This window comes from Mus caroli, chromosome 18, assembly GCF_900094665.2.
Source record: "Mus caroli chromosome 18, CAROLI_EIJ_v1.1, whole genome shotgun sequence".
NCBI lineage: Eukaryota > Metazoa > Chordata > Mammalia > Rodentia > Muridae > Mus > Mus caroli.
This window is the reverse complement of record NC_034587.1, coordinates 61725704-61749044: the sequence shown is the minus strand read 5'-3', so window position 1 is coordinate 61749044 and position 23341 is coordinate 61725704. Positions and strand designations below refer to the sequence as shown.

General features: G+C 45.8%; 1 protein-coding gene across 3 annotated transcripts in view; it reads right to left on the bottom strand.

The window, feature by feature from the left end:
* The window catches only part of Nedd4l (NEDD4 like E3 ubiquitin protein ligase), a 323858-nt gene that overhangs the window by 200158 nt on the left and 100359 nt on the right, over positions 1–23341 (bottom strand). For all 3 annotated transcript variants that reach the window (XM_021151067.2, XM_029471743.1, XM_029471742.1), the window contains exon 2: positions 15575–15648. In XM_021151067.2, coding sequence (XP_021006726.2) covers positions 15575–15648 — 74 coding nt within the window. The remainder of the gene's footprint in view (positions 1–15574; positions 15649–23341) is intronic.

The window sequence follows — 23341 nt, the reverse complement described above, 5'->3', positions numbered from 1 at the left end:
ATGTCCACAGGTGTAGGAAAGAATAAACTGTAAGAGCCCCCCCCCCCCCCGCCCTGGGCAGGACAGGGCTCTAAAGGGAACATCTAACCAGGCATGCAGGATACCCAGAGTGCTCCGTCGCTGTGCTGAGCACAACAGCCTGTGCTTCCACCAGCCAGATACACACCGAAGGATGATACACAGCTTGCTAACTCCTACCTTTAAAAGTGCTGTAAATGCCAATTTAAATGCCTTCCTCAGGGCAACCACTGGCAGGAGGGCCAGCTGGCATCGTCTAAGTACCCTCTACTTGGAGCATCTTTCCTATGGGAGACAGGTTTCTCTAGGCAACGCAGGTTGACAGTAGGAAGTTGATTCAGAGGGAAGAGATGGGATGGTCTTTCAAAGTAGTCCCCCTTGAAGTTAAGCCAATGACTTCAGAGATGAAAGCAGTGTTCTGAGCAGGCTCGGACCTTGCCTGGGGTCTCATTCCTATCCATGGTGCACAGAACGTGATATCGGGGGGGGGGGGGTGAAAAATGTCTTTCTTTTCAAAAAAGACACAGATGGAAAGTGTCCAACTGCAGCAACAGCGAGGGCCATGGCATCATTTCTTCTACCACAAGTGACCTCAAATGTGACAACGAACAGCCCTCCAATATGGTGGCTGTTGAACGGTTACGAAAATGCCAAGACTAGACAGCTGTGTGCTGAGGCCTGGAAATAGCTCAGCCGCGAATCCTGGAATGAAAATAGGCAAGAGCCGGGCGTGGTGGCGCACGCCTTTAATCCCAGCACTCGGGAGGCAGAGGCAGGCGGATTTCGAGGCCAGCCTGGTCTACAGAGTGAGTTCCAGGACAGCCAGGGCTATACAGGGAAACCCTGTCTCGAAAAAGAAAAAAAAAAAAAAAAAAAAAAAAAAAAAAAAAAAAAAAAAAAAGCCTATTTCCTGCCTCATGCATGTGTACTGAGATATTCCCAGCATGCATCACTTTCAATATCATAAACCATAGGTAAGTGTAACATGAAGAAGACCATCCATTTCATGTCTGTGTTGAAAAAACGACCTAGGACATGCTAACAAACACTCTTTTCTGAAGAAAAGAAGGAACGGATGCCTTTCTTCCATGGATTCTTGCAAAGGTGTCTCTAGTTCTTATGATGTCCGCCCAAGTTCAGTCTTGCCTACAGTATTTACAGCTAAACCAAGGACATCCACATTACCAGCCACCCACTTGCTGTTTTCAAGGCTCTATCTAGCTAGCTCTGCTGGTAAAGACATGGATACCCAGAAGGATAAATCTAGCAGGAAGCAGGTAGAGGAGACATGCTGGAGACTGATGCTGTGGGCCTCAGGGATGGATGGCCTCCACTGAGAAAGGTGTGCCACACTCTCGATGGAGGCTGATGCTGTGGACCTCAGGGATGGATGGCCTCCAGTGAGAAAGGTATGCCACACTCTCTAGATACCTGACCTCCGCCTCACAGCCAGGTGACACCCAGCACATTTATTGTGGCCTAGCGGAGGTGTCAGGAAGCACCATGCCACTGATTAGCTTAGGCTTGGTTCAGCTTAGCTGAGATCACTTGAGCATTTTCATTTATTTCTGTGTTCACTCGAGAGGCCTGAATTTTCTCAAGGGCAAGAAAAGGTTTGTATTTATACTGCGTTAGCAGCCGGGGGTGGGGGTGGGGGCGCTGTCTGTAGTGAAAACATTATCGTATAAGAATGAACTGTCTCCTGATTAAAAACAGGCATGTTAAGAATGTATTCATTCCTAGATCACCGGGAAGGTGGTAAGAACTGTAACCGCAGAGCCAAAATTAAATGTTAATGCCTACAAAAGCTACTTTCCCATGATCCCAAATAGCTTGTGTTCTTCCCTACTTTCTGTCCCACTGCAAACATGCCCGGCCTGCCTCTCAGCTGTTTATGTTGGTGTTTAAGACCTTTGAATGGTGATGGTGGTGGTAGTGGTGTGGTGAGGACAGCCTGGTCTACAAAGTGAGGTCCTGGATAGCCACTGGCTACACAGTGAAACCCTGTCACAGGAAAAAAGGAGAGGAGGGGAAGGGAGGGGAGGGGAGGGGAGGGGAGGGGAGGAGAGACTTTAAATGATGGCAAAGGGTAAGTATATTAGTGGCTTTGGAACTTTGGGCTATAAAAGCCACTGAGTGTTGAGGGCTGTTCTGTAGGAGCTTGGAGGATGAGAATGTTGGGAGCAGTGTGGATGATGGACTTGTGACTTCTCAGAGGGAAGCAAACACTCCACTGGCCTTTTCTGTGACTTCTCTGCTGTTCTGGTTGGCTGTGACTGAAGAGTCGGCTGAGATGAAAAGATGCCAGGACTACTAAAGAAAAACCTTGCTTTGAAGGGATACTGGATGCTGGTCCTCTGGAATTAAGAATTTACACATCATGTGTGTGCACGCACACCCACACACAAATAACTAAGTCTTTGTTTTCAAGGAACTTTCAAATTATTGCAAGAGAAGGAGGGGGGGGTGTCTTGACAACCAACAATACTGCTTTCTGACTGAGAAAACGGAGACAAAGGTGCTAAGGCTGACTTGCCGTTTTGATTTCTGGTTCAACCACTAAAATTTGGAAGTCTTTCTTTCAAATGTCTGTACTTTCTTAGCACAAATGACTAACTTTAAGCATTTACAATGACAATGATGTAAGACAGTCATTGTACAATAGGGGAAGCCCAACAATGGGCCGAGAACATGGAGGGACAGAAACGTCAACAGCCCTGGAGGTAACCTGACCATCCTTTTCTCTCTGAAGCACACAGGACCACTCACTAGAGTCAAACATGTATTTACTAACTGTGCTGATGTCTTGCATGCCAGCCCTTTAATAATTTACTAGGCAGTTAACAGATTGTAGATTCCTTAGTAAACATGATTTGAATCGGGGTCATACGTCTCCAAAATATTTAGGAAGGAAGACAGGCAGTCAGCTATACATCTGCTTGCACAAACATGAATTCAACTTCAGCTACTATTCATGTATCTTATGCATGAAGCAATGAGAATAATTATTTCCACTAAGACAAAAACCATTTTGTAGCTGTATCCATTATCTGTCTTAAATCTGTAGTGTGCATCAAAAGCTTTCATAAACTATATTTAAGCTTGCTGCCCCTGAAAAGAAAAATAAATAACAGCTGCTGCAATATCTAGGAATCTGACTGCCCCAAGCTCTAGCAAAATTACTCTGTCATTTGCCACCCAGAATCTCCATGAAAGAGTTTAATTTGAAAACCACAACCAAATACTATTGACACCCCATTCCTGGTTCTAAATATATTTGCTAGAGAAAATCAGTGGCCTATCCCACACATTCAAAGCTACATCCCACTGGCATATAGCCATGCCCCTGTATTTAGTTGAAACTCCATAAACAATAAACAATAAACCCAAATCAAAGCCTCAGAAGCAAGGTTTTCAGTGACTTTCTTACTCTCCTGCTCTCAACCCACATTTCCCCATGAAGCAAGCTAGAAAGAAACAATCTTTCCTATTCTTCAAGACAGATCATAGAAACTAGAGCCTCTCTTCTTCAAAGCCAGTCATAAAACAGAACAGTATTTCTCTAATATTCTACCCTGCTTGTCTGTGTAACAACTGGCCATAAAGAAATAAAGACCCTGGGCCTAGAGGGGTCTTTCCCTTGACTTAGGAAGAAGACATGGTAAAACTGAGGGCTAGGGAAAGACCTGTTGAGTCTGTTTCTATGGACTCAGACCCTGTCTGTCCAGCCACTCCTACGTGCTATCCTGGCTTCATAAAACTCACCTTTCCGTTGTCAATCTTGGGGATCAAAGAAAATGTGGGTGCCTTTGTTACTCCATTGTCCTCTCAACAACGCAGATTGCATTCAAATCATTAGGGGTAAAGGCTACTATCCAAATATGTTTTATGTTGTTGCCAAGAGACTAAGTCCTGCTAAAGCTTAACGATCTATCTGGCTCCTTACTGGAAAACAGAAATAGAAACAGAAACAAGCACACACATGAACACACACACACACACACACACACACTGGTTTCTGACTTAGATAACTACCTATAGCCCCTAGGAAAGGTTTTATTTTCCATTTAAGAACCTATTCTTTGGCTTAAGGCTTATAGTTTTAAAAATGGTTGTTTTCAACCATTTTGTTCCTCAAGATATAAATATAAAAAAGTTTTATAAGAACATGACAAGAAGAAAAGACTAATAAAGAGGATGGAATCCTTTGGGCTGGCAAGATCGCTCAGCGGTTAAGAGCACTGACTGCTTTTCCAGAGGTCCTGAGTTCTATTCCTAACAACTACATGGTAGCTTACAATTATCTGTAATGGGTTCTGATGCCCTCTTCTGGTGTGTCTGAAGACAGTGTGCTTGTATAAATAATAATATAAAAATATAAATAATAGTTTAAAAAAAAAGAGGAAGGAACCCAGCAGCAACTTCAAGCTTTCACATGTGCATACATACACACGCATGCATACTCATGCATACATGTGAACCCATACACATGCAAACACCATACACACACATTTGAGAATTCCAGTGCCAGGTTTCCAATAGGACATTTAACTTGCAACCGTGCGAATGCATGGCAAATCTAGAGGACAGCCATCCCAAGGCCTCTTGGGCTGCACTCTGGTTATGGTATAAAGCAGTTAGGGCTGTGGAAACCAGTCACAGGCAGAGGGTGCACCCCTCCTGCCTCCTTGGGTATGGACAAGGAGGGCAGGGGGGGCGGGGGGGAGCCACTCTGACCATCCCATCATAGAACTGCTCTGGCTGAACCCTCTCAGCCGCAGCCCCTGAAGGTGTGAACAGTAGTTCAGTTTCTGCAAAGTAAGTATGGCCTGGCTTTTCTTAAACACTGAGAACTGTTTGCTTCAGATTTACATCTCAATTTGACACCCCTCTGAGGTCCTTATGTCTGCTCTCACAGAGGCCAGGAACCGAACAAGGAAACCAGGAGGAAAAAGAGGGGCGCATACCTGGAGAGAAGAATAGAAAGGTCATCTCATACCTAAGAAAGTGCCACACTCGGATTCACCTCCTGTATACTAGGGCTACCATCACTCTGCCCTTGCTGCCTGGCATGATCAAGTCTGAACCATTCACAGAACTTCAGCTGCTTTTGGCTTTAGCCATATCAACAAAACCTATCAAGCACCTACGATGTGCAGAGCATGTCTATTCCTGGAACTATATCAGATTCTCAGTGACTGCTACATCATTGAGGTTTAGAAATAAGGAAGTAAAGAGTTGTCTTATTATTTTTGCTTTTCTCTAATCTTAATATATTCATAAATCGGGGGTGGGGGGGGCAGAGAAAGCAGAGGACCACACTTCTGATGAAGTGACATTTACTAATAAACAACATTAGGGAAGATCCTCCAAAACCAAAAAAAACAAAAACAAAACAAAACAAAACACCCACAACTTAAAAAGAAATATATTTTTTTAAATGTTCAGACATACACCCTGCCCTGTAAGAATGAATATTAGACATACCACAGCTTTTCCTCCAGGATGCAAGATCTCTAGAAAAATCTATGCTAATGGCACTGATAGAGAACAGCAAGCCTTGGGGTCTGACAACCTAGATACAGGCTGCCTTGGGCATTCATCAACTTGCTATGCTCCTTCACCTCCAGGAACCAGGTAGGCGGGCGGTATGCAAGCTATAAGTAATTACTTTTAAAGGACACTGTGCAGGTTCACATAGAGACCAGGAAGAGCACAAAGTATAAACAATAATGTGGGTGTTTCAGGATAAACGATGGGTGGTATTTATAGCTGAGGAAGAAGGTTAATACTCTTTCAGGTTATTTTGGCATTTTTCTGGGATGGGGTGGGGAACAAAAACAGGTTCTTTGGGGTTCCATATGAATCACAGCAGCAACGGGCTACTTGGTGCGGAGGTTTTAAGACAAACACATCTTGGTTCAAAGGCTATTATGACCTTTGCAGATGTTGTGGGTCTCAGCAACGCCCTGGACAGCAAAGCTGCTCCAATGGGCCCTCAGAGGGAAACGGAGGCTGGCAAAGAGTCTACAGGCCCTAAACCTAGGCTCTGGAGAGTGTCAGTGCTCTGTGACAAGACAGTAAGACAATCCAGCTCCCGCTATTCAAGAAACAATATCCAGGAGAAACACCAAAAGCAGGCCCAGCTCGTCCACTGAGGAAAGCCAGGTGCGTGTAATACACGCTTCTGAGTTCCCTGGGACCCAAGGGCCTCAGTTCTACCTGGAAGAGAAACCCACCATTGATCTCCAGTCATGGATCCTTACATGGATGACAGCCTGGCATTTCTAGATCACCAAGATCTCTTAGGAGTCTGGGTTTCTAATACAGAATCTTCCAAACGTTAGCTTAGAATCTTCTCAGTACACCACAAGCAAAATCGACACACTGTGGATTTCTTCTAGTCCATGGGGATCAACAGTCCCCACACTGTAGCCTGAAATACTATTCTATTGATCAAGGGGGACTTCAAGGTACTCACAGCAGAAATCAAAGGAGGGGGGTTGTTTTATGTGATATTTTCAAAGGGGTAAAAAAAGAAACCACCAATGAAGACAGTGTGCTCGTTTAAATAATAATATGTAAAAGCAAATTCATATTTTGAGTCTATATTAATATTTTAAGATGTAGCCAATACATCAACTTACTGGTTATTTACTTTTTGCCATTTTAGAGGGAAAATATTTGATGTTATTGGGAGCAAACCGTCCCCACAAAAACCCAAGAACTACCTCAGTGCCACTGACAACGGCATGACAAGATGCTGTGATGTGTCTCCGTTCCGGTGTTTAAATGTCACACCTAATGTACAGGAAACACATGAGAATAAGGACCCTGCCATGGTCAGCTTCAGCTGTCAACTTCCCACAACCAGTCAGGAAGAAGATACCACAACTGAGGAATTTCCTAGATAACATACTGGCCTGTAGCTTTATCAGTAAGGTAATTTCTTAATTACTAATTGATGGACAAGAGCCTAGCTCCCTGTGGACAGTGCCATCCCTAGATAAGTGGGCCTAGACTGTTTAAGAAAGATAGCTGAGGGCTGGAGAGATGGCTCAGTGGTTAAGAGCACTGACTGCTCTTCCAAAGGTCCTGAGTTCAATTCCCAGCAACCACATGGTAGCTCACAATCATCTGTAATGGGATCCGATGCCCTCTTCTGGTGCATCTGAGGACAACTACAGTGTACTCATATACATTAAATGAATAAATAAATCTTAAAAAAAAAAAAAAAGATAGCTGAACAAGCCAGAGCAAGCAAGCCATAGCAGTGTTCGTATAAGGCTTCTGCCCCAAGCTCTTGCCTTGAGTTCTAGCCATAGCTTCCCTCCATGATGGGAACACATTAATTCATTAATTGATGACATCGCCAGGAAACAGTGTAATATGCTCAATGAGACAGGATACCTACCAGTCACTCAAAGCTAAGAGGAGAGGAACTAGTCTAGACCAGAGTCCAACAGACCTGACCGATTAGATGCAACATGAGCATCTCAGTCCACTCTTAACAGCCTAGCTGGAAAAGGTATTTTAGAGACACTTAGGGGAGTTCACTTCATGGACAAGGTAACAGTGCCCATTAAGCAATTACTTTTAATTCTGTGAAGACAGTTCTGTGGCTATACACAGGCATTATTTGTTGATTTTTGGAGATGTGGGCTGCAGTACTTAGGGACTAAAACCATGTTATCTGTAATTTGATTTTGAATACTCTTGGGGGAAAACTGATGAAACAAACACAGGAAAGTATTAACTTAGATCTAGATAAAAGAGACCAAAATGAGCTAGTGCCATAGGGATGTGAGCCCTTATTACATAGCATTACAATCTTAGGATTCTTAGCCAGAGGACAGAGGGCTTTCTCTACATATTATACCTCCAGAGCCCTTCAGCCCATTTGTTTCAAAATTCAAACTAGAAGCTGCCAGAAGAACAATCACATTCAAGTCGGTACTAAGGGCTCACCCCACGAATGACAGTGACCCAATCATGTACAGGTCAATACTAAGGACTCACCACACATGACAGTGGCCCAATTGTGTACAGGTCAGTACTAAGGGCTCACCGCACACATGACAGTGACCCAGTCTTGGAAGGGCATAGTAGAGCTCACCACACACTCTGTGAAACTGTGAAACATCACGTTCAGTAAGGAAACATGAAATCCCAGAGCAAGTTTCTATTTTAAAGAGTGGCCCTGTTTCCTCTTCTGAAACTTCACACCGAGAAGACCTCAAGGAGGAAAAGTTGGCAGCTATTAAAATGTAGTCTTACTTGGTTGTTTACATCTAAGACAAAAGGCCAAAAGTCTGGACACTCAAGTGTAGCTGAAGAAGAGCAGGTGTTCAAAGTTTAAAGGGAAAACTTCCAGATCATACCAGCAAAGCACATCTATTCTAAACCTAACAGTCCCAACTCAAAAAGCAACTGTAAGCTACCATGGGTTACAACGGGCAGTAGGTTGAATCTGCTAACAAGGTATGGAATGAAAATGTGGAAGATCTCTGCTGGCCACCTGCTCTGACAACCCAGGTAGCACCTGAACTCTCAGCCCTCAAGAGCAGCATTGCACACATCATGATTTGCTGACTCTTGCTTGCCTCCATTTCTTATCTGCAAAGCAGAAAAACAAAGATACCTACTGTGTGTAGACAGTTCCAACCTTCAGTCCCAGTCACATAAGCAGCACTGGCTAGTGTGTGCATGGCGAAGTGTATAGCACCCCATCACACATAGGTAAACCTCTACCGCAGATACAAATCTCTAACAGGAGAGACTCCCGGTTCTACAGCCTGCACCCTCTGTCAAGCAGCCCAATGAGGATCCAAAGAACATGAGGCCAAGGTGACTCAGGTCACAAATCCTAACACCTAACCAGGACTTTTGTAAGTCTAAGCGTCCCAATGGTGTCAGCTGAAAGCTGGGTTGCCAGAAAGAACACAGGATATGAATACCTTAAACAGGTACCTATGTACTTTGGCCTTGCACAGGTAGGTATCCATATCCACAGGTCTTTGGCCTGTACTGTGCTGGCTGTACACCAAGACTTAAACTGAGGCCTAGGTACTGAGCTCAGCTATAAGCTGGAGCTTCAATTTCACCTCAGAGTCCCAAAGATACACAGGACCCCTCCGCCAACCCAGGAAGGTACCACAGTAAAGGCCTCTAATAGCACAAGGACACCATCATGCTGGTGTGTCATCTGTATGGGGTTGGTCCTCAGGTGCTGTTTGTCCAATAAGCATGAGATACCGTGACTCACTGCCCTCCTGCTTCATGCCTCATACTATCCTGACTGTGCACGTCACTGAGTTCAAAAAGCAGGACCTGTGCCTGTCCCATCAGAAAGTATCCACAAGGATGCAGCTTCAGTTTCTGCCTTGGCTCTCAAATGATGCCTGACCCACTACCTGCATTTCAGTGGGATGGCAGCCAAGGTGACCCACAGCACCTGTGTGTTCCTCCATCCATCTCCCACGTCCTTGGGTCTTTCCTGACTCCTAATGCTAAGGAGTTGGTACAAAGGCCCTGACCCTCCATTCCCAATCCTGGCTTGGCCTTATTTATCCACAGAGAAACTTCTGGGATCTACTATGGTATGGGTGATTTTATCCCTCTGCAAGATATAAAACTGTACCTTTTAACAGATGTCAGCACCAAATCCCCTTTGCCCAACATTCCTTTATCTGCCATCCTGTGCCTGGCTACCTATCTACATACTCATCAGGCACGAGGCTTCTGGTGAGCTCCCTCTGCTGTGTCTCCAGAGCTCCTGAGAGAATCAGAACAAGGACTTCCCCTGGATGCCCAAGAGAGGAGCGAGGGTAAGGAGTCCACCACATCCGCAGGAAGAAGAAAAAATCCACTCTCTAGGCTGGCAGTCCTATTGGAACACACCAATCCCACTGCACTTAAGGAGTTCAAGTCAGTGTACTGACCCCAATCACACACAGGATTCCTGGGCCTACCACAGTGATGAAGAAGCAAGACTGGCCTCTAAACATACCAGCTTTGTAAGGTAAGAGCTGGAGGAAGACAGAGTCTCAGCGACTCACTGTAGACCAGGGACATCACAGGGAAGGGACCTGTACGTGTATTCTGCCACTGAAACAGACCAATGGGGGAGGGGGCAGTCAAGTGAGAAGCTACCACAAAGAATGCAAACAGACTCCCAGCACAACTAAAATCAGCAGCCACAACAAGCAGCAGCAACTTGCTTAGAGTGTGGTGAGTTCTCAATGACAGAGTAGAAGCAGCAATGATGAAGAGAAGGAAGAGGTGAAGTAGGCCCCATTCATGCAGACTCTAGGTTGTTTCTTAGGGACAGTGGGGGCTATAGGAGACTCTAGAAGGTGAAAACCAGAATACAATCCTAGCCATCAGAAGCCAAACTAGCAGAGCTGCCAGCCAAGGGGCTGTGGAGAAAGCTCAGTCAGTAAAGGGCTTGCCATTCAAGCACGAGGGTTTGAGTTCAAGTCCCAGAAGTCATGTTTAAAAAGCAAGTGTGATGGAATGCTTGGGGAAGCAGACACAGTTAGATCCCTGGGGTCTGCTGGCCAAATATAGAATACCCTAATGAGTGAAGTCCGGGCCAATGGAACGCCTTGTCTTTAAAAAACAAACAAACTAAAAAAAAATCCAAATAATCTAAAAACCAAAGTGGATATTACACAAGTGCACACATACATACATGCGTATACACAGATGTGCACACACACAAGTGCGCACACACACTTGTACACACACATATAATCAAGGTAGACATTACACAGGTGTATGAACACACACAAGTGCACACACACATACATGTGCATACATATATACTTGCACACATAGTACACACACATAAGTGCATACACACACAGACACACACACACACACTCTGAAAGAGAAAAAGGTACAAGCCAAAGCTGATTGAGGCCAAGATAGAGTTGCAACCCCGGGGCAGGCAGCAAGCCGGAACAAAAAGACTCAGAAGCAGCCAGGCTTCACCCGGCCCCTGCAGATGGCAGAACAGTGCTTCAGTGTCTCACTGGCATCCCACTCTCTAAAGGATTCAATTATCTTTTGCCTGGCACTCTTCTGGAGCCGGGCATGGAGGTGCGTGCTTGTAAGCACAGCATATGGGAGGCAGAGGCAGGACAATTGAGAGCTTCAGGTTTAACTGGATATGGCAAGACCGTCTCAAACAAACAACACATTTGGAGGGAGGGGGGAAAATCACTGCCTTTCTTTGTCATTGTAGAGGGAATAAAGACTGGATGTCTGCCACCTAGGGTGACAAGAGACTCAATCTGCATCTTACACCTTGGCATCCCATTTTGCACAGTGTTGACTTCAGGCAGAAGTGTCCGAATCTTAGAGGAAGAACTGTGTGACTGTCCTTTCCTGACCTCCAGGTGGAAGCTGGTAGGGAAGTCCCCTCTGCCACTCTTCACATGAGTAAGTAGTCTGCACCAAGGCTCAGATAACTGATCTGCTCTGAACAAAGGGTCTTTCTGAATAGAACGTAGACTTGGCAACAGTAGAAACGAAAAACAATCTTTGCCTCCTAAGTCCTGGACTGTGGCCCAGGGAACCAAAAAAGGAGAAGAGCGTCTCGGCATAGGTCTCTCAAGAGAGGACTGGTGAGTTCCCGCTGTGGGGACACAGGCCACCAGGGTGTAGCTCTCCCAACGCCTTGAACAAAGAGGAAGTACTCTTCTTCTCCACAAGTACCCCCAAATTACCATGCAGGCCAAGTCTCACATTCTGTCTCCCTGGCCTCCCACACCAGTATCCCCTGTCATGCCTCAGGCCAAGGAACTTCCATAGTGAGAGTTCCAAGCTCCTACCCTGACTGTTGCCAGGGAGATGGAGTTCCAGTGAGGCATGGGCTAGGGAATACTGAGGCTGGGGGTGAAGGGAAATTGTTTGCTGGCCCAGGGTTCTGAAGCACACAGTGGATGGCAGGAAACACACTGCAAAAGACTGCTCTTGTACTCGTGACCACGGCCTAATGCTACCTCAGAGCTTCTGCTGACTGACCACTGTGGGCTCTCCCTGGACTCCAGCCTTTGGCTGCAGGGTGGTGTTATCTGTTTCACAGACCTGCTGGTGACACAGAGGGTTTTGAAAGATGTCAGGCGGAAAGTGAATGAGGGTCACCAGAAAAATATCAAGTAATAAGACAAGGTTTAGAAGGACAACATCATCAACCAAGCAAACCAACGAGAGCAAGTCCATAAAAAGAGGGAGGAAATGAGGGGACCCTAGAATAGAGCTCTTCACCCCAGAATCAGGTGAATCAAGAATGTCAGTACATTAGCAACAACACGGGCTGCCAAGGCCATCTGTATAACAACACTCCTTGTATAGAGAGATACTTCAGAGAAGAATGCCAGGACAGCAGTGCCTAAGGCCTTAGCACATGTGACCAAGGACAGTTTATTGAACTAACAACCTGACCATGCCTGAGACTCTCATGGAAACCTCACAAAGGCATATCTTCACCCTGCTGTACAATCCTGTGACTCACAGTTTTCCTTATCAGACTGTAATCCTATCCAAGGCACCCAGGAGCCACCCTATGATCCCATCCAAAATACAGAAGTGGGGCAGAGTCATTGGAAACCTTTTGGGCAGCACCCATCTTTCTGTCAATTTTCATGTTTACATCTTTGTTCAAATGTCTTCAGTGGGACATAAACCCATGCCAGGAAGTTTGGTACGGTAAGGCAGGTCAAGGCCTGGAGACTTGGTGGACACACACCTGAGGCTTAGGCGACTCCCAGCTCCCAGCCAGACTCCTGACAGAACAAGCGCTATGCTCACACAGAAGAAACGTGTCTTACGGTCAAGTAGGCTCAAGACAGAGTTCTCCATGTTAATGAGGTACCTAGAGGTCCTTCTCTGGCACTGATCTCTCAGGCTACACAGTTTGTCTTTCTAATTTGCATCTAATTTGCACCCGGTCCCTAAGGAGAGTCCTTATTTTCATACAAATAGGAAAACTTGAGAGCTGAAATGTATAGGTGTTCTTATAAGATTCTGAGCCTAGTTCCATTACATTAATAACAAACTGAGAAATGGGATCATAAGATATTTCATCTTTTAAAAAATGTCTTTTAAGATTTTATTTATTTATTTATTTAACTCAGTGACAGAGGCAAGCAAAAGCTGTATTAGAGAATCTCCAGATAACCCGTGGACAGACACTGAAAGGACAGACACTGTGTTGTCGCTGGAAGCTAAGGGGTTAAGAAAGGAAAGGTCAGTCGGTAGACTGTCCCAGTCCCAAGTCATACTTGCACCTGTGTGCAAGTCTGGCAGCCTGAGAGTGATGCCCCAAACCCACATAAAGGTACAAGGAGAAAAGCAACTCCACAGAGCCGTTGGCTGACTTCCACATGCACGGCGTAGCATGTGGATACCTAGACACGTGATTTTTTTTTTTTTAATTTTAATTATTTCAAAGGTCATCTGAGCTGAGTTGGGCGATAGTGGCAGGATATGAGTTGAAGCTTTGATAGGGATGGAATTTGAGAATTCCAGGAATTGGGGTCATTTTAGGTTGGTAGGAGGAGAATTCCTGGAAACAGTGACAGGGTTGCCCTGGAAGGGAAGAGAGGGAAGCACAGGGCTTTCCTGTCCCCACCTCCAGGGTAGGCCTCCCTTTGCCTGAGCATAGGAAGGTGGTCAACACCATAGTGTGTGTTCACAGTCAATGGAGAGATACCATTTGCATGGGATGTGTGTCTCGCCCACATTCCCACAGCACAGGGAAAATGCTGGGCTTTCAGACACTCCCATTCCCAGGGACCCATCCACCCTAAGAGCTTGTCTTTCATTAGCTGTTTGAAGCACACAGAAGAAAGCTCTTTAAACAATATGCCAATATTCGCTTTTTTTTTTTTATAATTTCTCATTCTATAAACTCACATACTATCATTAACAGGCAGAATTCAGTGATGTGTGCGGTGTGGGCAGTCAGACAACAGGGGTGTTACATGCACTGGCAGTAGAGGGTTTCTCTAGGGTTTGGGGAGGGAGGCAGGGTGTGACATGTTAAGGGGTCCTGTTATGCATGGTCTCCTGCATCTGGCAGAGAAGCTGTCATAAGAGGACCATAGGGCAAAGCATGGGGGCCAACAAGAACATGATGACATGAATCTTCAGCAGGCACCAGCCCTCTTTTGAGACCATTCCACCACAAAATAGAAAAGGGCCTTGGACAGGGGACAGTAGGCTGTCTAGTCATTGAACTGCTGACCTCTGTGACATAGGGACTAGTTGGCCTTAGCACACACCGCTGAACTATCTCAAGAATAATCGAGCAAGCTGGGCTCAAACACTTCTAGGTCTCAGCTGGGTCAAAGCTCAAGAGCTCTGTGTGCTCCAAAATCTGGCTCAAATCCTTTCACACTGTTTTATCATCATCCTGCCTCCTTCCCATAACACACTGCCACGCCCTACGGAGAGCCTACATGGCCAAAAAGGCCTTGGAATATCACAAGCAGCACTGAAATGAGTGCTAAAGCACCCAGAAGCTCAGACGGCCCCCAAACCAAGGCATCGGTGAGACAACGAACACCACCAACAACACCCAGCCACCCCATCCCCAGACGAAGATTATACACGTCAACCACACCAAGTTCAAGAAACAGTTCGTGCTTTTATTTCCCCCTAGTGAGGAATTGAAAGCACAAAGCAAGCCCCAGAGAGGCCATCCCTCAGCATGTCTGGAGAACTGCCTCCACTTCCTCCCATGGCTCCCGGAGGTCAGATGTCTGTGTCACTTACATAAAATGCTATGCTGTGGTTTTTGTAAATAACCAGTGCATATCTCCCATATACCTTGAATCACTTCTACATCTCTCACAGTACCTACCCTACCCTAACACAACACTGTGTAAGTCACTGTTGTACTGTATTGTTAAGAAACAACGGCTGGGTGCGCATGGGGAGCCACTGTACATGTTCAATACCAAGATCATTTCGCCCCCCCCCCAAATATTTCTGAATGGGGATTGGGAGACTCCACGGATCCAGAGGCAGTAGAAGTGATAAAAATAAGCACGGCCATATTCCCAAACAGAGGGGAGGAAGAACCCTCGCCTGAATCCACTTTCCTCAAGCAGCCAGCCCTAATGAGGGACCCAGCTGAGTACCCTGGTGACACACTTAGTCATCGTGATTAGATACCCATGCAAGTGCCACCCTTGGCCAGCTGCAGCACCATCAGGCACGAAACCAACCTCCCAGGTGGCTCTGCCTGTGGGTGGTCCAGGGGCACCCCTAAGTTTGAAAAGGATTTACCAGCCAGGTCTTCTGGCTCAGGCCGACAATTCCAGCATTCAAGGGGCAGAGACATCAGGACCACAAGTTCAAATCTGGTCAAGGGAAACTTAGTGAGCCCCTGTCTCAAAAGAAAATATAAGGGTGTGTGTGTTCAGTTGTTGAACACTTGCTTAACATGCACAAGGCCTTAGGGTCAGTCCCCAATATCCCCCACTACCACCAAAGTTTACCAGGTTTCCCAGAAGCCCCCATACACACAAAAAAGCAAACATACCTGGCTCCAAATATGTCCTTCTTGGCGAGGTCAATTCCAGAAACAACTTTTACTCTGAGGATACGAGATTCTCCCTGTTAGAAAAGGGGAGGAAAAATGACAAGGTTAAAGCTGATCTGTACGAAGATGGCTCTCTCCACCTGATGCTTCAAGTCAGTACTGATATATGATTAGGAACTCCTGCTCACAGCTGTGTTCAGAGGGCAACACGGCAGCTATACAATGCTAAGGCTCAAGCCAGGAATGGGGACATGCATAGAATCCTAGTGCTCAGGAGGCAGAGGTAGGAAGTTCACGAGGCCACCTTTGGCTACACAGTGAACTCCAGGCTAGTTAGGGATATATAATGAGATTCCGTATAAAAACAAAAGTCCAAATGGGCAGCTGGGAGGATAGCTCACTCAGTAAAGCGTTTACCCTGCAAGCAGGAGAATCTGAGTTCAATTCCCAAGTCCCACATAAAAAAACTGGGCATGGTATGAGTTTGCAATCCCGATGCTGGGAAGGCAGAGATAGGGTGTATCCCTGGGGCTACTGAAGTGATTTGCTGAATTACAGCCCAGTGGAAAACTAGGTCTAGAAAGAAAGGAAAGGAAAGGAAGGAAGGCAGGGAGGAAGGCAGGTAGGCAGGCAAGCCAACCAAACAAGGTAGATGGCACCTTGAGGAACAAGATTTAATACACAACACAATGGGAAAAGACTCTAGAAACAGAAACATCCTGATTAATCAAACCGAGATTTAATTCTCAGCAGCCAGGTCATTAACATCAATTACTTCTGATATTTGAGGAAATGCTGCCCAGGTGTACCAAGATCACAAATAATCACAGGGGAGACTGAGATAGTATCTGCCAACGATCAAGTACCAAAACCACTATAAATAATTCCTTTTCCAAGTGCATCAAGTGATTCAAGTGCGTATATTTATAGATGTGGCCAGCAGTAGAATAGAAAGACGTTTTATGTAGTGAAATAGCTAAGAAAACAACGTGTTTCTCAAAAATGCAGCATTAGCAAGCGACAATAATTCCCTGGTTCCGATAAAGAGAAATCCAAAGCCTCTTTCTGAAAGGTAACCCTTCTCAGACTGGTTGGTCAGCTCTCCATCCACCCACCCAGTCATCCGCCTCCTCTATCCTTCTAGTGTTGAAGTCTCTCCTAGGCACTGGCACTGAACTTGGCCTTCAGATAAAAACCAAAGTCTACTGGAAGTTACAGACACCAGCACATCGGTAGCAGGTGAAGGACCAAAGGTTGAGAATCACCTGAGAATGGATGAGGTGGTGTAGGAGGAGGGCTGAACCAAGGTCACAGAAGTCTGAGTTTGGCTCACTAATAACATAAGCTGAAATAGAGGATCGTGTTCAACACACCTAGGCTACAAATCAGATGGCCAATGGGAGAAACACAGGGTCTGAGTTAGAGATGTCGGAGCTGATCAGCCTAGACTGGGAGGCTGGTAGTGATTGACAGCGGTCTCCAGAAAGTTATCCAAGAATAAAATAGAAGCAATGACTAGGAATGGAGCCCTTGGGACACAGTGGTGAGCAATGAGAGAGACACAACCAAGAACTCATCTGCCGAGGAAGAAAACCTGTGCGATCGTATGATGATAATGGAGAAAGCCAGGGCAAAGCCAAAGGTGGATCAAATCTGCTAACTAAACACAGATCTGCCGTACGTTTGGACAGCTAGGACACGTGTTTGAGATGACTTGCACCCCAGGAGCCTTCCATCCACCCATGCATCCATCTCCTATCCCACTCTGCCTTTCTCCCTCCCTGACATAGCACTGCCTCCACACAAATACAGAGGAAAACACAAGAATATAAAGAAGATGTTCTCTTCATATCTGTGCCGGGGGGATCAGGTCGGTGGCACTCTGCGGGAATTGTGTTCATTCTCCAGCATCTAAAACAACAGCAGTGTTTGGCAACCCCGAAGGACTGATCAGGAAAGGGAAAGTAAGGGCAGAGTCATCGGGGATAACAAAGACACCATGCCACCTTAGTGAGCCAGCCTCCCTTGCAGTTACCAAAGCACCTCTGAGTCTGCTGGGATCGTCCTGACCTATCATCTATATGCTTACAGATCAGGGGTCAAGAATTCTTTCTGGGGCACAAGGTATTCTACAGAGAGAGGCTCTTTTCTATTTCTCCCCAAGCTGTTCTTTGCTCTTGGTCATGTGGTGCCTCCCAGAACCTGCTCATATCAAGAGATGGCACAGTGAAACTAGTTTTTTACATATGGATCAGAATCTGGTAGCATGCCTCTGCAGAATTCATTGTATGCCTAAGAAGTGTGTATGGCCTGCTAGTGCCCAGTGCAAAACAAAGCAAAACAAAACAAAACAAAACAAAAAAAAACCTGAGCACTAACCTACCAAATACCTATGAGTTCATGCCAGATCATAGGGGGAACAAGGAGCCTTAATATAAATACTAGAGCCAAGCACGCTCCTAAATGTAGCCATACTGTGGGTGAATGTGTGTGTATATGTGTGTGTGTGCGCACGCGCGCACGTCACGCTCGAACACTCGTGCTCACACATGCAAGAAGAGTGTGTGTGGTGGGGAAGGTGGGAGGGGTGGAATCTGAGGACACCACAATGGCTGGGCATTGTCTAAAGGGGTGACAGGCTAGTGTCAGTTGCAACTGAAGGGACACACCAGGCAGCAAGAGGAGACGTGTGGAATGACCCTGAAGTAAAGAAGTGAGTACCTGTTAAACCTGGAGTGTTGCTTACTTACGCTCAACTCAGACCCAGCTGTGGCTGCCTGCACTGGTGATGGTGGATGTGGAGGAAATGAAGGGATACTGTTTATGATGGAGCGCAAGGCACCAATGGTTACACACCACAGGGAAGAAGGTCATCATGCTGGTGAGAAACTACTCACCGTCCTCTGGGAAGTCTCAGACATCCTGAGTCCTGCCCAGCAAAGATTATGTGATAGGGACCTCAACCAAACTGTTACCAGGTCTGAAGAGGAGGGATAAGGCTAGTTCACATCTGGGTTCCCATTGAGTGAATGGTCTCACCTGGGTGGCCTACTTTCTAAATTAAGGAAAAAAAACAAAAAAACCCAGGCAACATTGACATGAGTGAATGCTGAAAGATAAACTCAAATAAAGAGAAAGCCAGACTTTGCTAAAGAAATCAGGTCTTTCACTTAGTAAATGTGAGCACCTGCTCTGAAATCTCACGTTGCAAGGAAGATTCTGAGGTCAACCTGCCCTGCAGCCAGCCTTCCCCTGCTTCTGAAAGCACCTCCCATAAGCCCTCGTAATACAGGAAGTCGCACGCAGCCCAGCAGAAGCTTGCTAAAAGGATTAGTATCTCTAAATCCTCTAAAACTTCATTCATGTGCTCTGCTCGACAGAATCTCACTTGTGAATCAATCTTTAAAAAGCCGATCTTAGGGGGGGGGGAGCACAGCAGAGCAGAAGAATGCACCCCAGCAAAATTCGAGGACCTGAGTGAGTGCACACCCTCGCAGCCCAGGCAGAGAGTCTGGATCCGTAGTGCTCCTAGCAGAATGGAAAGTGGAGACAGAACCCAGGAGCTCTCCGAAGACCTAGCACTTTCAAAGCCACTTTCAAAGGCTATTCTCTCATCTCCACATGTGTACCTTGACACACATATGCATGTATCCTCATACACAAATGCACATACACCACCTTGCCTTCTCTACATACATACACACACACACACACACACACACACACGCGCTCAAACACATACATCCCTGTGTGATCATGTGATGATAAAGGAGAAACCAGGGCAAAACCCAAGGTGGATCAAATCTGCTAACTAACCACAGATCTGCTGTATGCTTGGACAATTAGAACACGTGCTTGAGAGGACTTGTACCCCAGGAGTCTTCATCCATCTCCTATCCCACCCTGCCTTCCTCCCTCCCTGACATAACACTGCCTCCACACAAATTCACATACACCACCTTGCCTTCTCTGCATACACACACACACACACACATGCACAGTACACATATATACATGCACACTGAAAGATCTTTTAAGTCACACATAAGTACAAAAAGTATCCTGAGGGTTGGAGGTTAAGACTGAGAAAAATCTAAAAGCCTCTACAACAATAAACTATAATATTATTATAATGGTATAATAGGCTATATCATACTAATATGATATCATTATTATATAATGGTATAATATTAATAATAGGTATAAAAGGGCTGGAGAGGTGGCTCAGGCAAGCAGGACAACCTGGGTTAGGATCCTTACCACCCAACACATATGCGACAAAACAAAACAAAACAAAACAACAAAACACTCTGGGTACAACAAGTGCCTACAGTCTCAGTGATGTTGAAGTGGAGATGAGATGGATCCCGGGGATTCCTAGCCAAACCCATTCAGTGAGAGACCTAGTCTCAAAGATAAGATACAACATTATCAAAGAAGAGACCCTGCATGGACCGCAGCCCTCTACACATGTGCGCGCGCACACACACACACACACACACACACACACACACACACGAGCATGTACTTACATATAAACATGAAATAATGGCTGCTTGTACTTTGACTTACAACCAGACCTTGAAATAAGGATTCCTGGAGTTGGCTCACTAACTACTGGGCCCTGAGACAAGGACCATATGGAACCAGTGGCCTTCCCCTGCCTTCTCACCTATCACTATCACCCACCCCTACCACTGCCCCTCTGATGTGGGATTGCCTGGAGTCTGAACCCAGAATTCCAACCAGAACTTGGATCAACAGGTTGCCCAACCTTTATCAGAGACCTTTCTTGCAACATATGGGGCTTAACACAGAGTCTCACAGATAGATACTGTGCAGAGAGTGAGAGACTTTGCTCACTCAGTCCTAAACAAGATGTCTTTATTAGACATCCTCCCCCCAAGACTCTGGGATCTATGTGAAAGAGGAGGTGGAGTGACTGAAAATGCCAAAGGTGATGGGTGACTCCAAGGAAACAGCATCTTCCAGATACAACAACAGTGTGTGAGTGTGTGCGTGTGTGTGTGTGGTTGTTTCTCTTGTTTTTGTTTTTGTTTTTGTTTTTGAGACAGGGTTTCTCTGTGTAACCCTGACTGTCCTGGCACTCATGGTGTAGACCAGGCTGGCCTTGAACTCAAAAATCCACCTGCCTCTGCCTCCCAAGTGCTGGGACTAAAGGTGTGCGCCACCACCCCCGGTGTGGTTGTTTCTCTTAAGTTGGGTGGGTGGGGAGGTGGTGGAGGATTTGGGAGGAGTTAGGAAAAGGAAAGAATATGATCAAACTATAGTGTATGTAATTCTCAAAAAATAAAGTATTTTTAAAATATGCATTATACACACACACACACTACATTGTGCTGTTCCTCCATCTAATGCGAACCTACTGAATACCCATCATGTGCCAGATTATTATCTGAGGACAGAAATGTAAACAAGACAGAGTTCTCAGAGAACTCAAGAATCCAGAAGAGGCAGAAGGACAGACTGGAAACACTCAGGCTTCTGATGGCAGTAAGTGCCTTAGAGACATCATGAGAGTCAGAGAAGTAGCTAATCATGGCGGGCGGTACATGCTGAGTGATAACGGAAGACCACCCTGAGGGGAAGACACTTGAGTGAAGGCCTGTGAAGCAGTGTTGAGGGTGAGCAGGAAGCTTCAGGCTGGGGCTGACAGCAAATCTGAGGACACATGGACAGACCAGTGAAGAACATGCCCAGAAGGGCACTGTGGTATGGTGTGAGGAGGTCAGAGACCAGACAGGAATCTTTAGAAGAGGGTAAGACATTACACCAATCATTTTGATGGAAGCGCTAAACCTTGGGTGACAATCATGGCTTACACAGAATGGAGGTAGAGAACCTGTTGGGGCTTCCAGCAGGGTGAATACCGGAAGTAACTGAGACCGAGCAAGCAAGAGTACATTCAGTCGGGCATGGTGGTGTGTCCGTGTAATTCCAGTACTCACAGGCTAAGGGATATAAGTCAAGGGCTCCAGGGAAATGGAGACAGCACAGTTAACACTGTCTAAACCAAACAAAGTCATAAAACCTAAGTTCAAAATGAAATATCTGATTCCAGCCTGGCATGGTGGCACACACCTTAATCCAATCATTCAAGAGGCAGTGGAATGTGAATCTCTGTGAGTTTAAGGCCAGACCGCTCTACATAGTGAGTTCCAGGACAGTCATACAGACCCAACAAGAACAAAAAAGAATCAAGCAAACAAAATAAAAAATGAGTCGATAGCCAAGCAAATCGTTAATATGCTGTTTCCTTTTTCTACCTGGACACATAACCAGACTACATTTCCCAGACTCCCTTGTGGTTAGGGAGACATCATATGATTAAGTTCTGGCCAATGGATTGTTGGAAGAAATGATGAGGGCTTCTGCCAATGACTCATAAGCCATCCCTACTGGACACACTCTGTTTGCATCTCCATCTCTCTGCTAAATGGAAAGAAGCACGCATGATGCTCTGGAGAGGGAAACTTCACTGAGAGTAAAAAGAAACCTCGCACGCCCACCCCATGACCTGCTGCCCCCTCCCAGATCAGAAGATCAGCGGCCCTCTGAAAACCAAAAACTGAGGCAGCTGTGAGCCTGCCTTCCTATTCAGCATCTTACTGCTTTGCTCTGTTTTGTTTTGAGGCAATGACAGGGCTAAAGAGATGGCTCAGCAGGAAGAGGAGGTTCAGAGCTGAGTCCGATCCCTAATCCCACAAGATGGCAGTAGAGAGCCGAAACCTGAGCTGTCCTCTGACCTCGGCACACCAGCCTCAACAGGCACACAACTGCACAACATGCTCATGCACACACAATAACTAATTAAAAAAAAAAAAAAGGCAATGATATATCTATGCAGCAAAGTATCTAGGAAATATGCCATATACTGATTACCTCTGGCTAGTGGGCAATGCCTTCTTTACTTGTAGTTTTTCCTTTGAAACATAAACTATCTCTCCCTTCCTTCCTTTCTTTCTTTCTTTCTTTCTTTCTTTCTTTCTTTCTTTCTTTCTTTCTTTCTTTTAAATAAGCACTTGCCTGAGTTTGTAGCTCCATCTGGCACTTGCATAGCCAGCACCACAAGGAACGAAATGGGGGGAGATCCCGACTTTTACACAAGTCTCAACACAAACAAATGATAGAGGAAAGTTAAAAACCGTAAGTCACGGGTGAAGGTCCCGTCATTTCTAAAGTGACTCAGCCCACACTGTCAAATGAAAACAAACCCATGAGCTTTTGACCCGTGTTCCCAAGTCGCAAAGATATAGCACTGCATCTTGGGATGATATTAAATCTTTTTCTTTTCCAAGTGCCTTTACTGCCATGTCGAATACCCAGGCTAAACTGGAATTCACTACGTAGCTGAGGGTAGCCTTGAATTTTTTTTAAAGATTTATTTATTTATACATAAGTACGCTGTAGCTGTCTTCAGACACACCAGAAAGGGCATCAGATCCCATTACAGATGGTTGTGAGCCACCATGTGGTTGCTGGGATTTGAACTTGGGACCTCCAGAAGAGCAGTCAGTGCTCTTAACCACTGAGCCATCTCTCCAACCCATGAAATCTTATGTAATATGCAGCCAGCAGCTGGGAGACGGAGAGGGGAGGGCCTTTTACTGAGCACTAACTGTTTACAAGCAGATGTTGTAAGAAAGCTTGCAGCCGGGCGTGGTGGTGCACGCCTTTAATCCCAGCACTCGGGAGGCAGAGGCAGGTGGATTTCTGAGTTCGAGGCCAGCCTGGTCTACAGAGTGA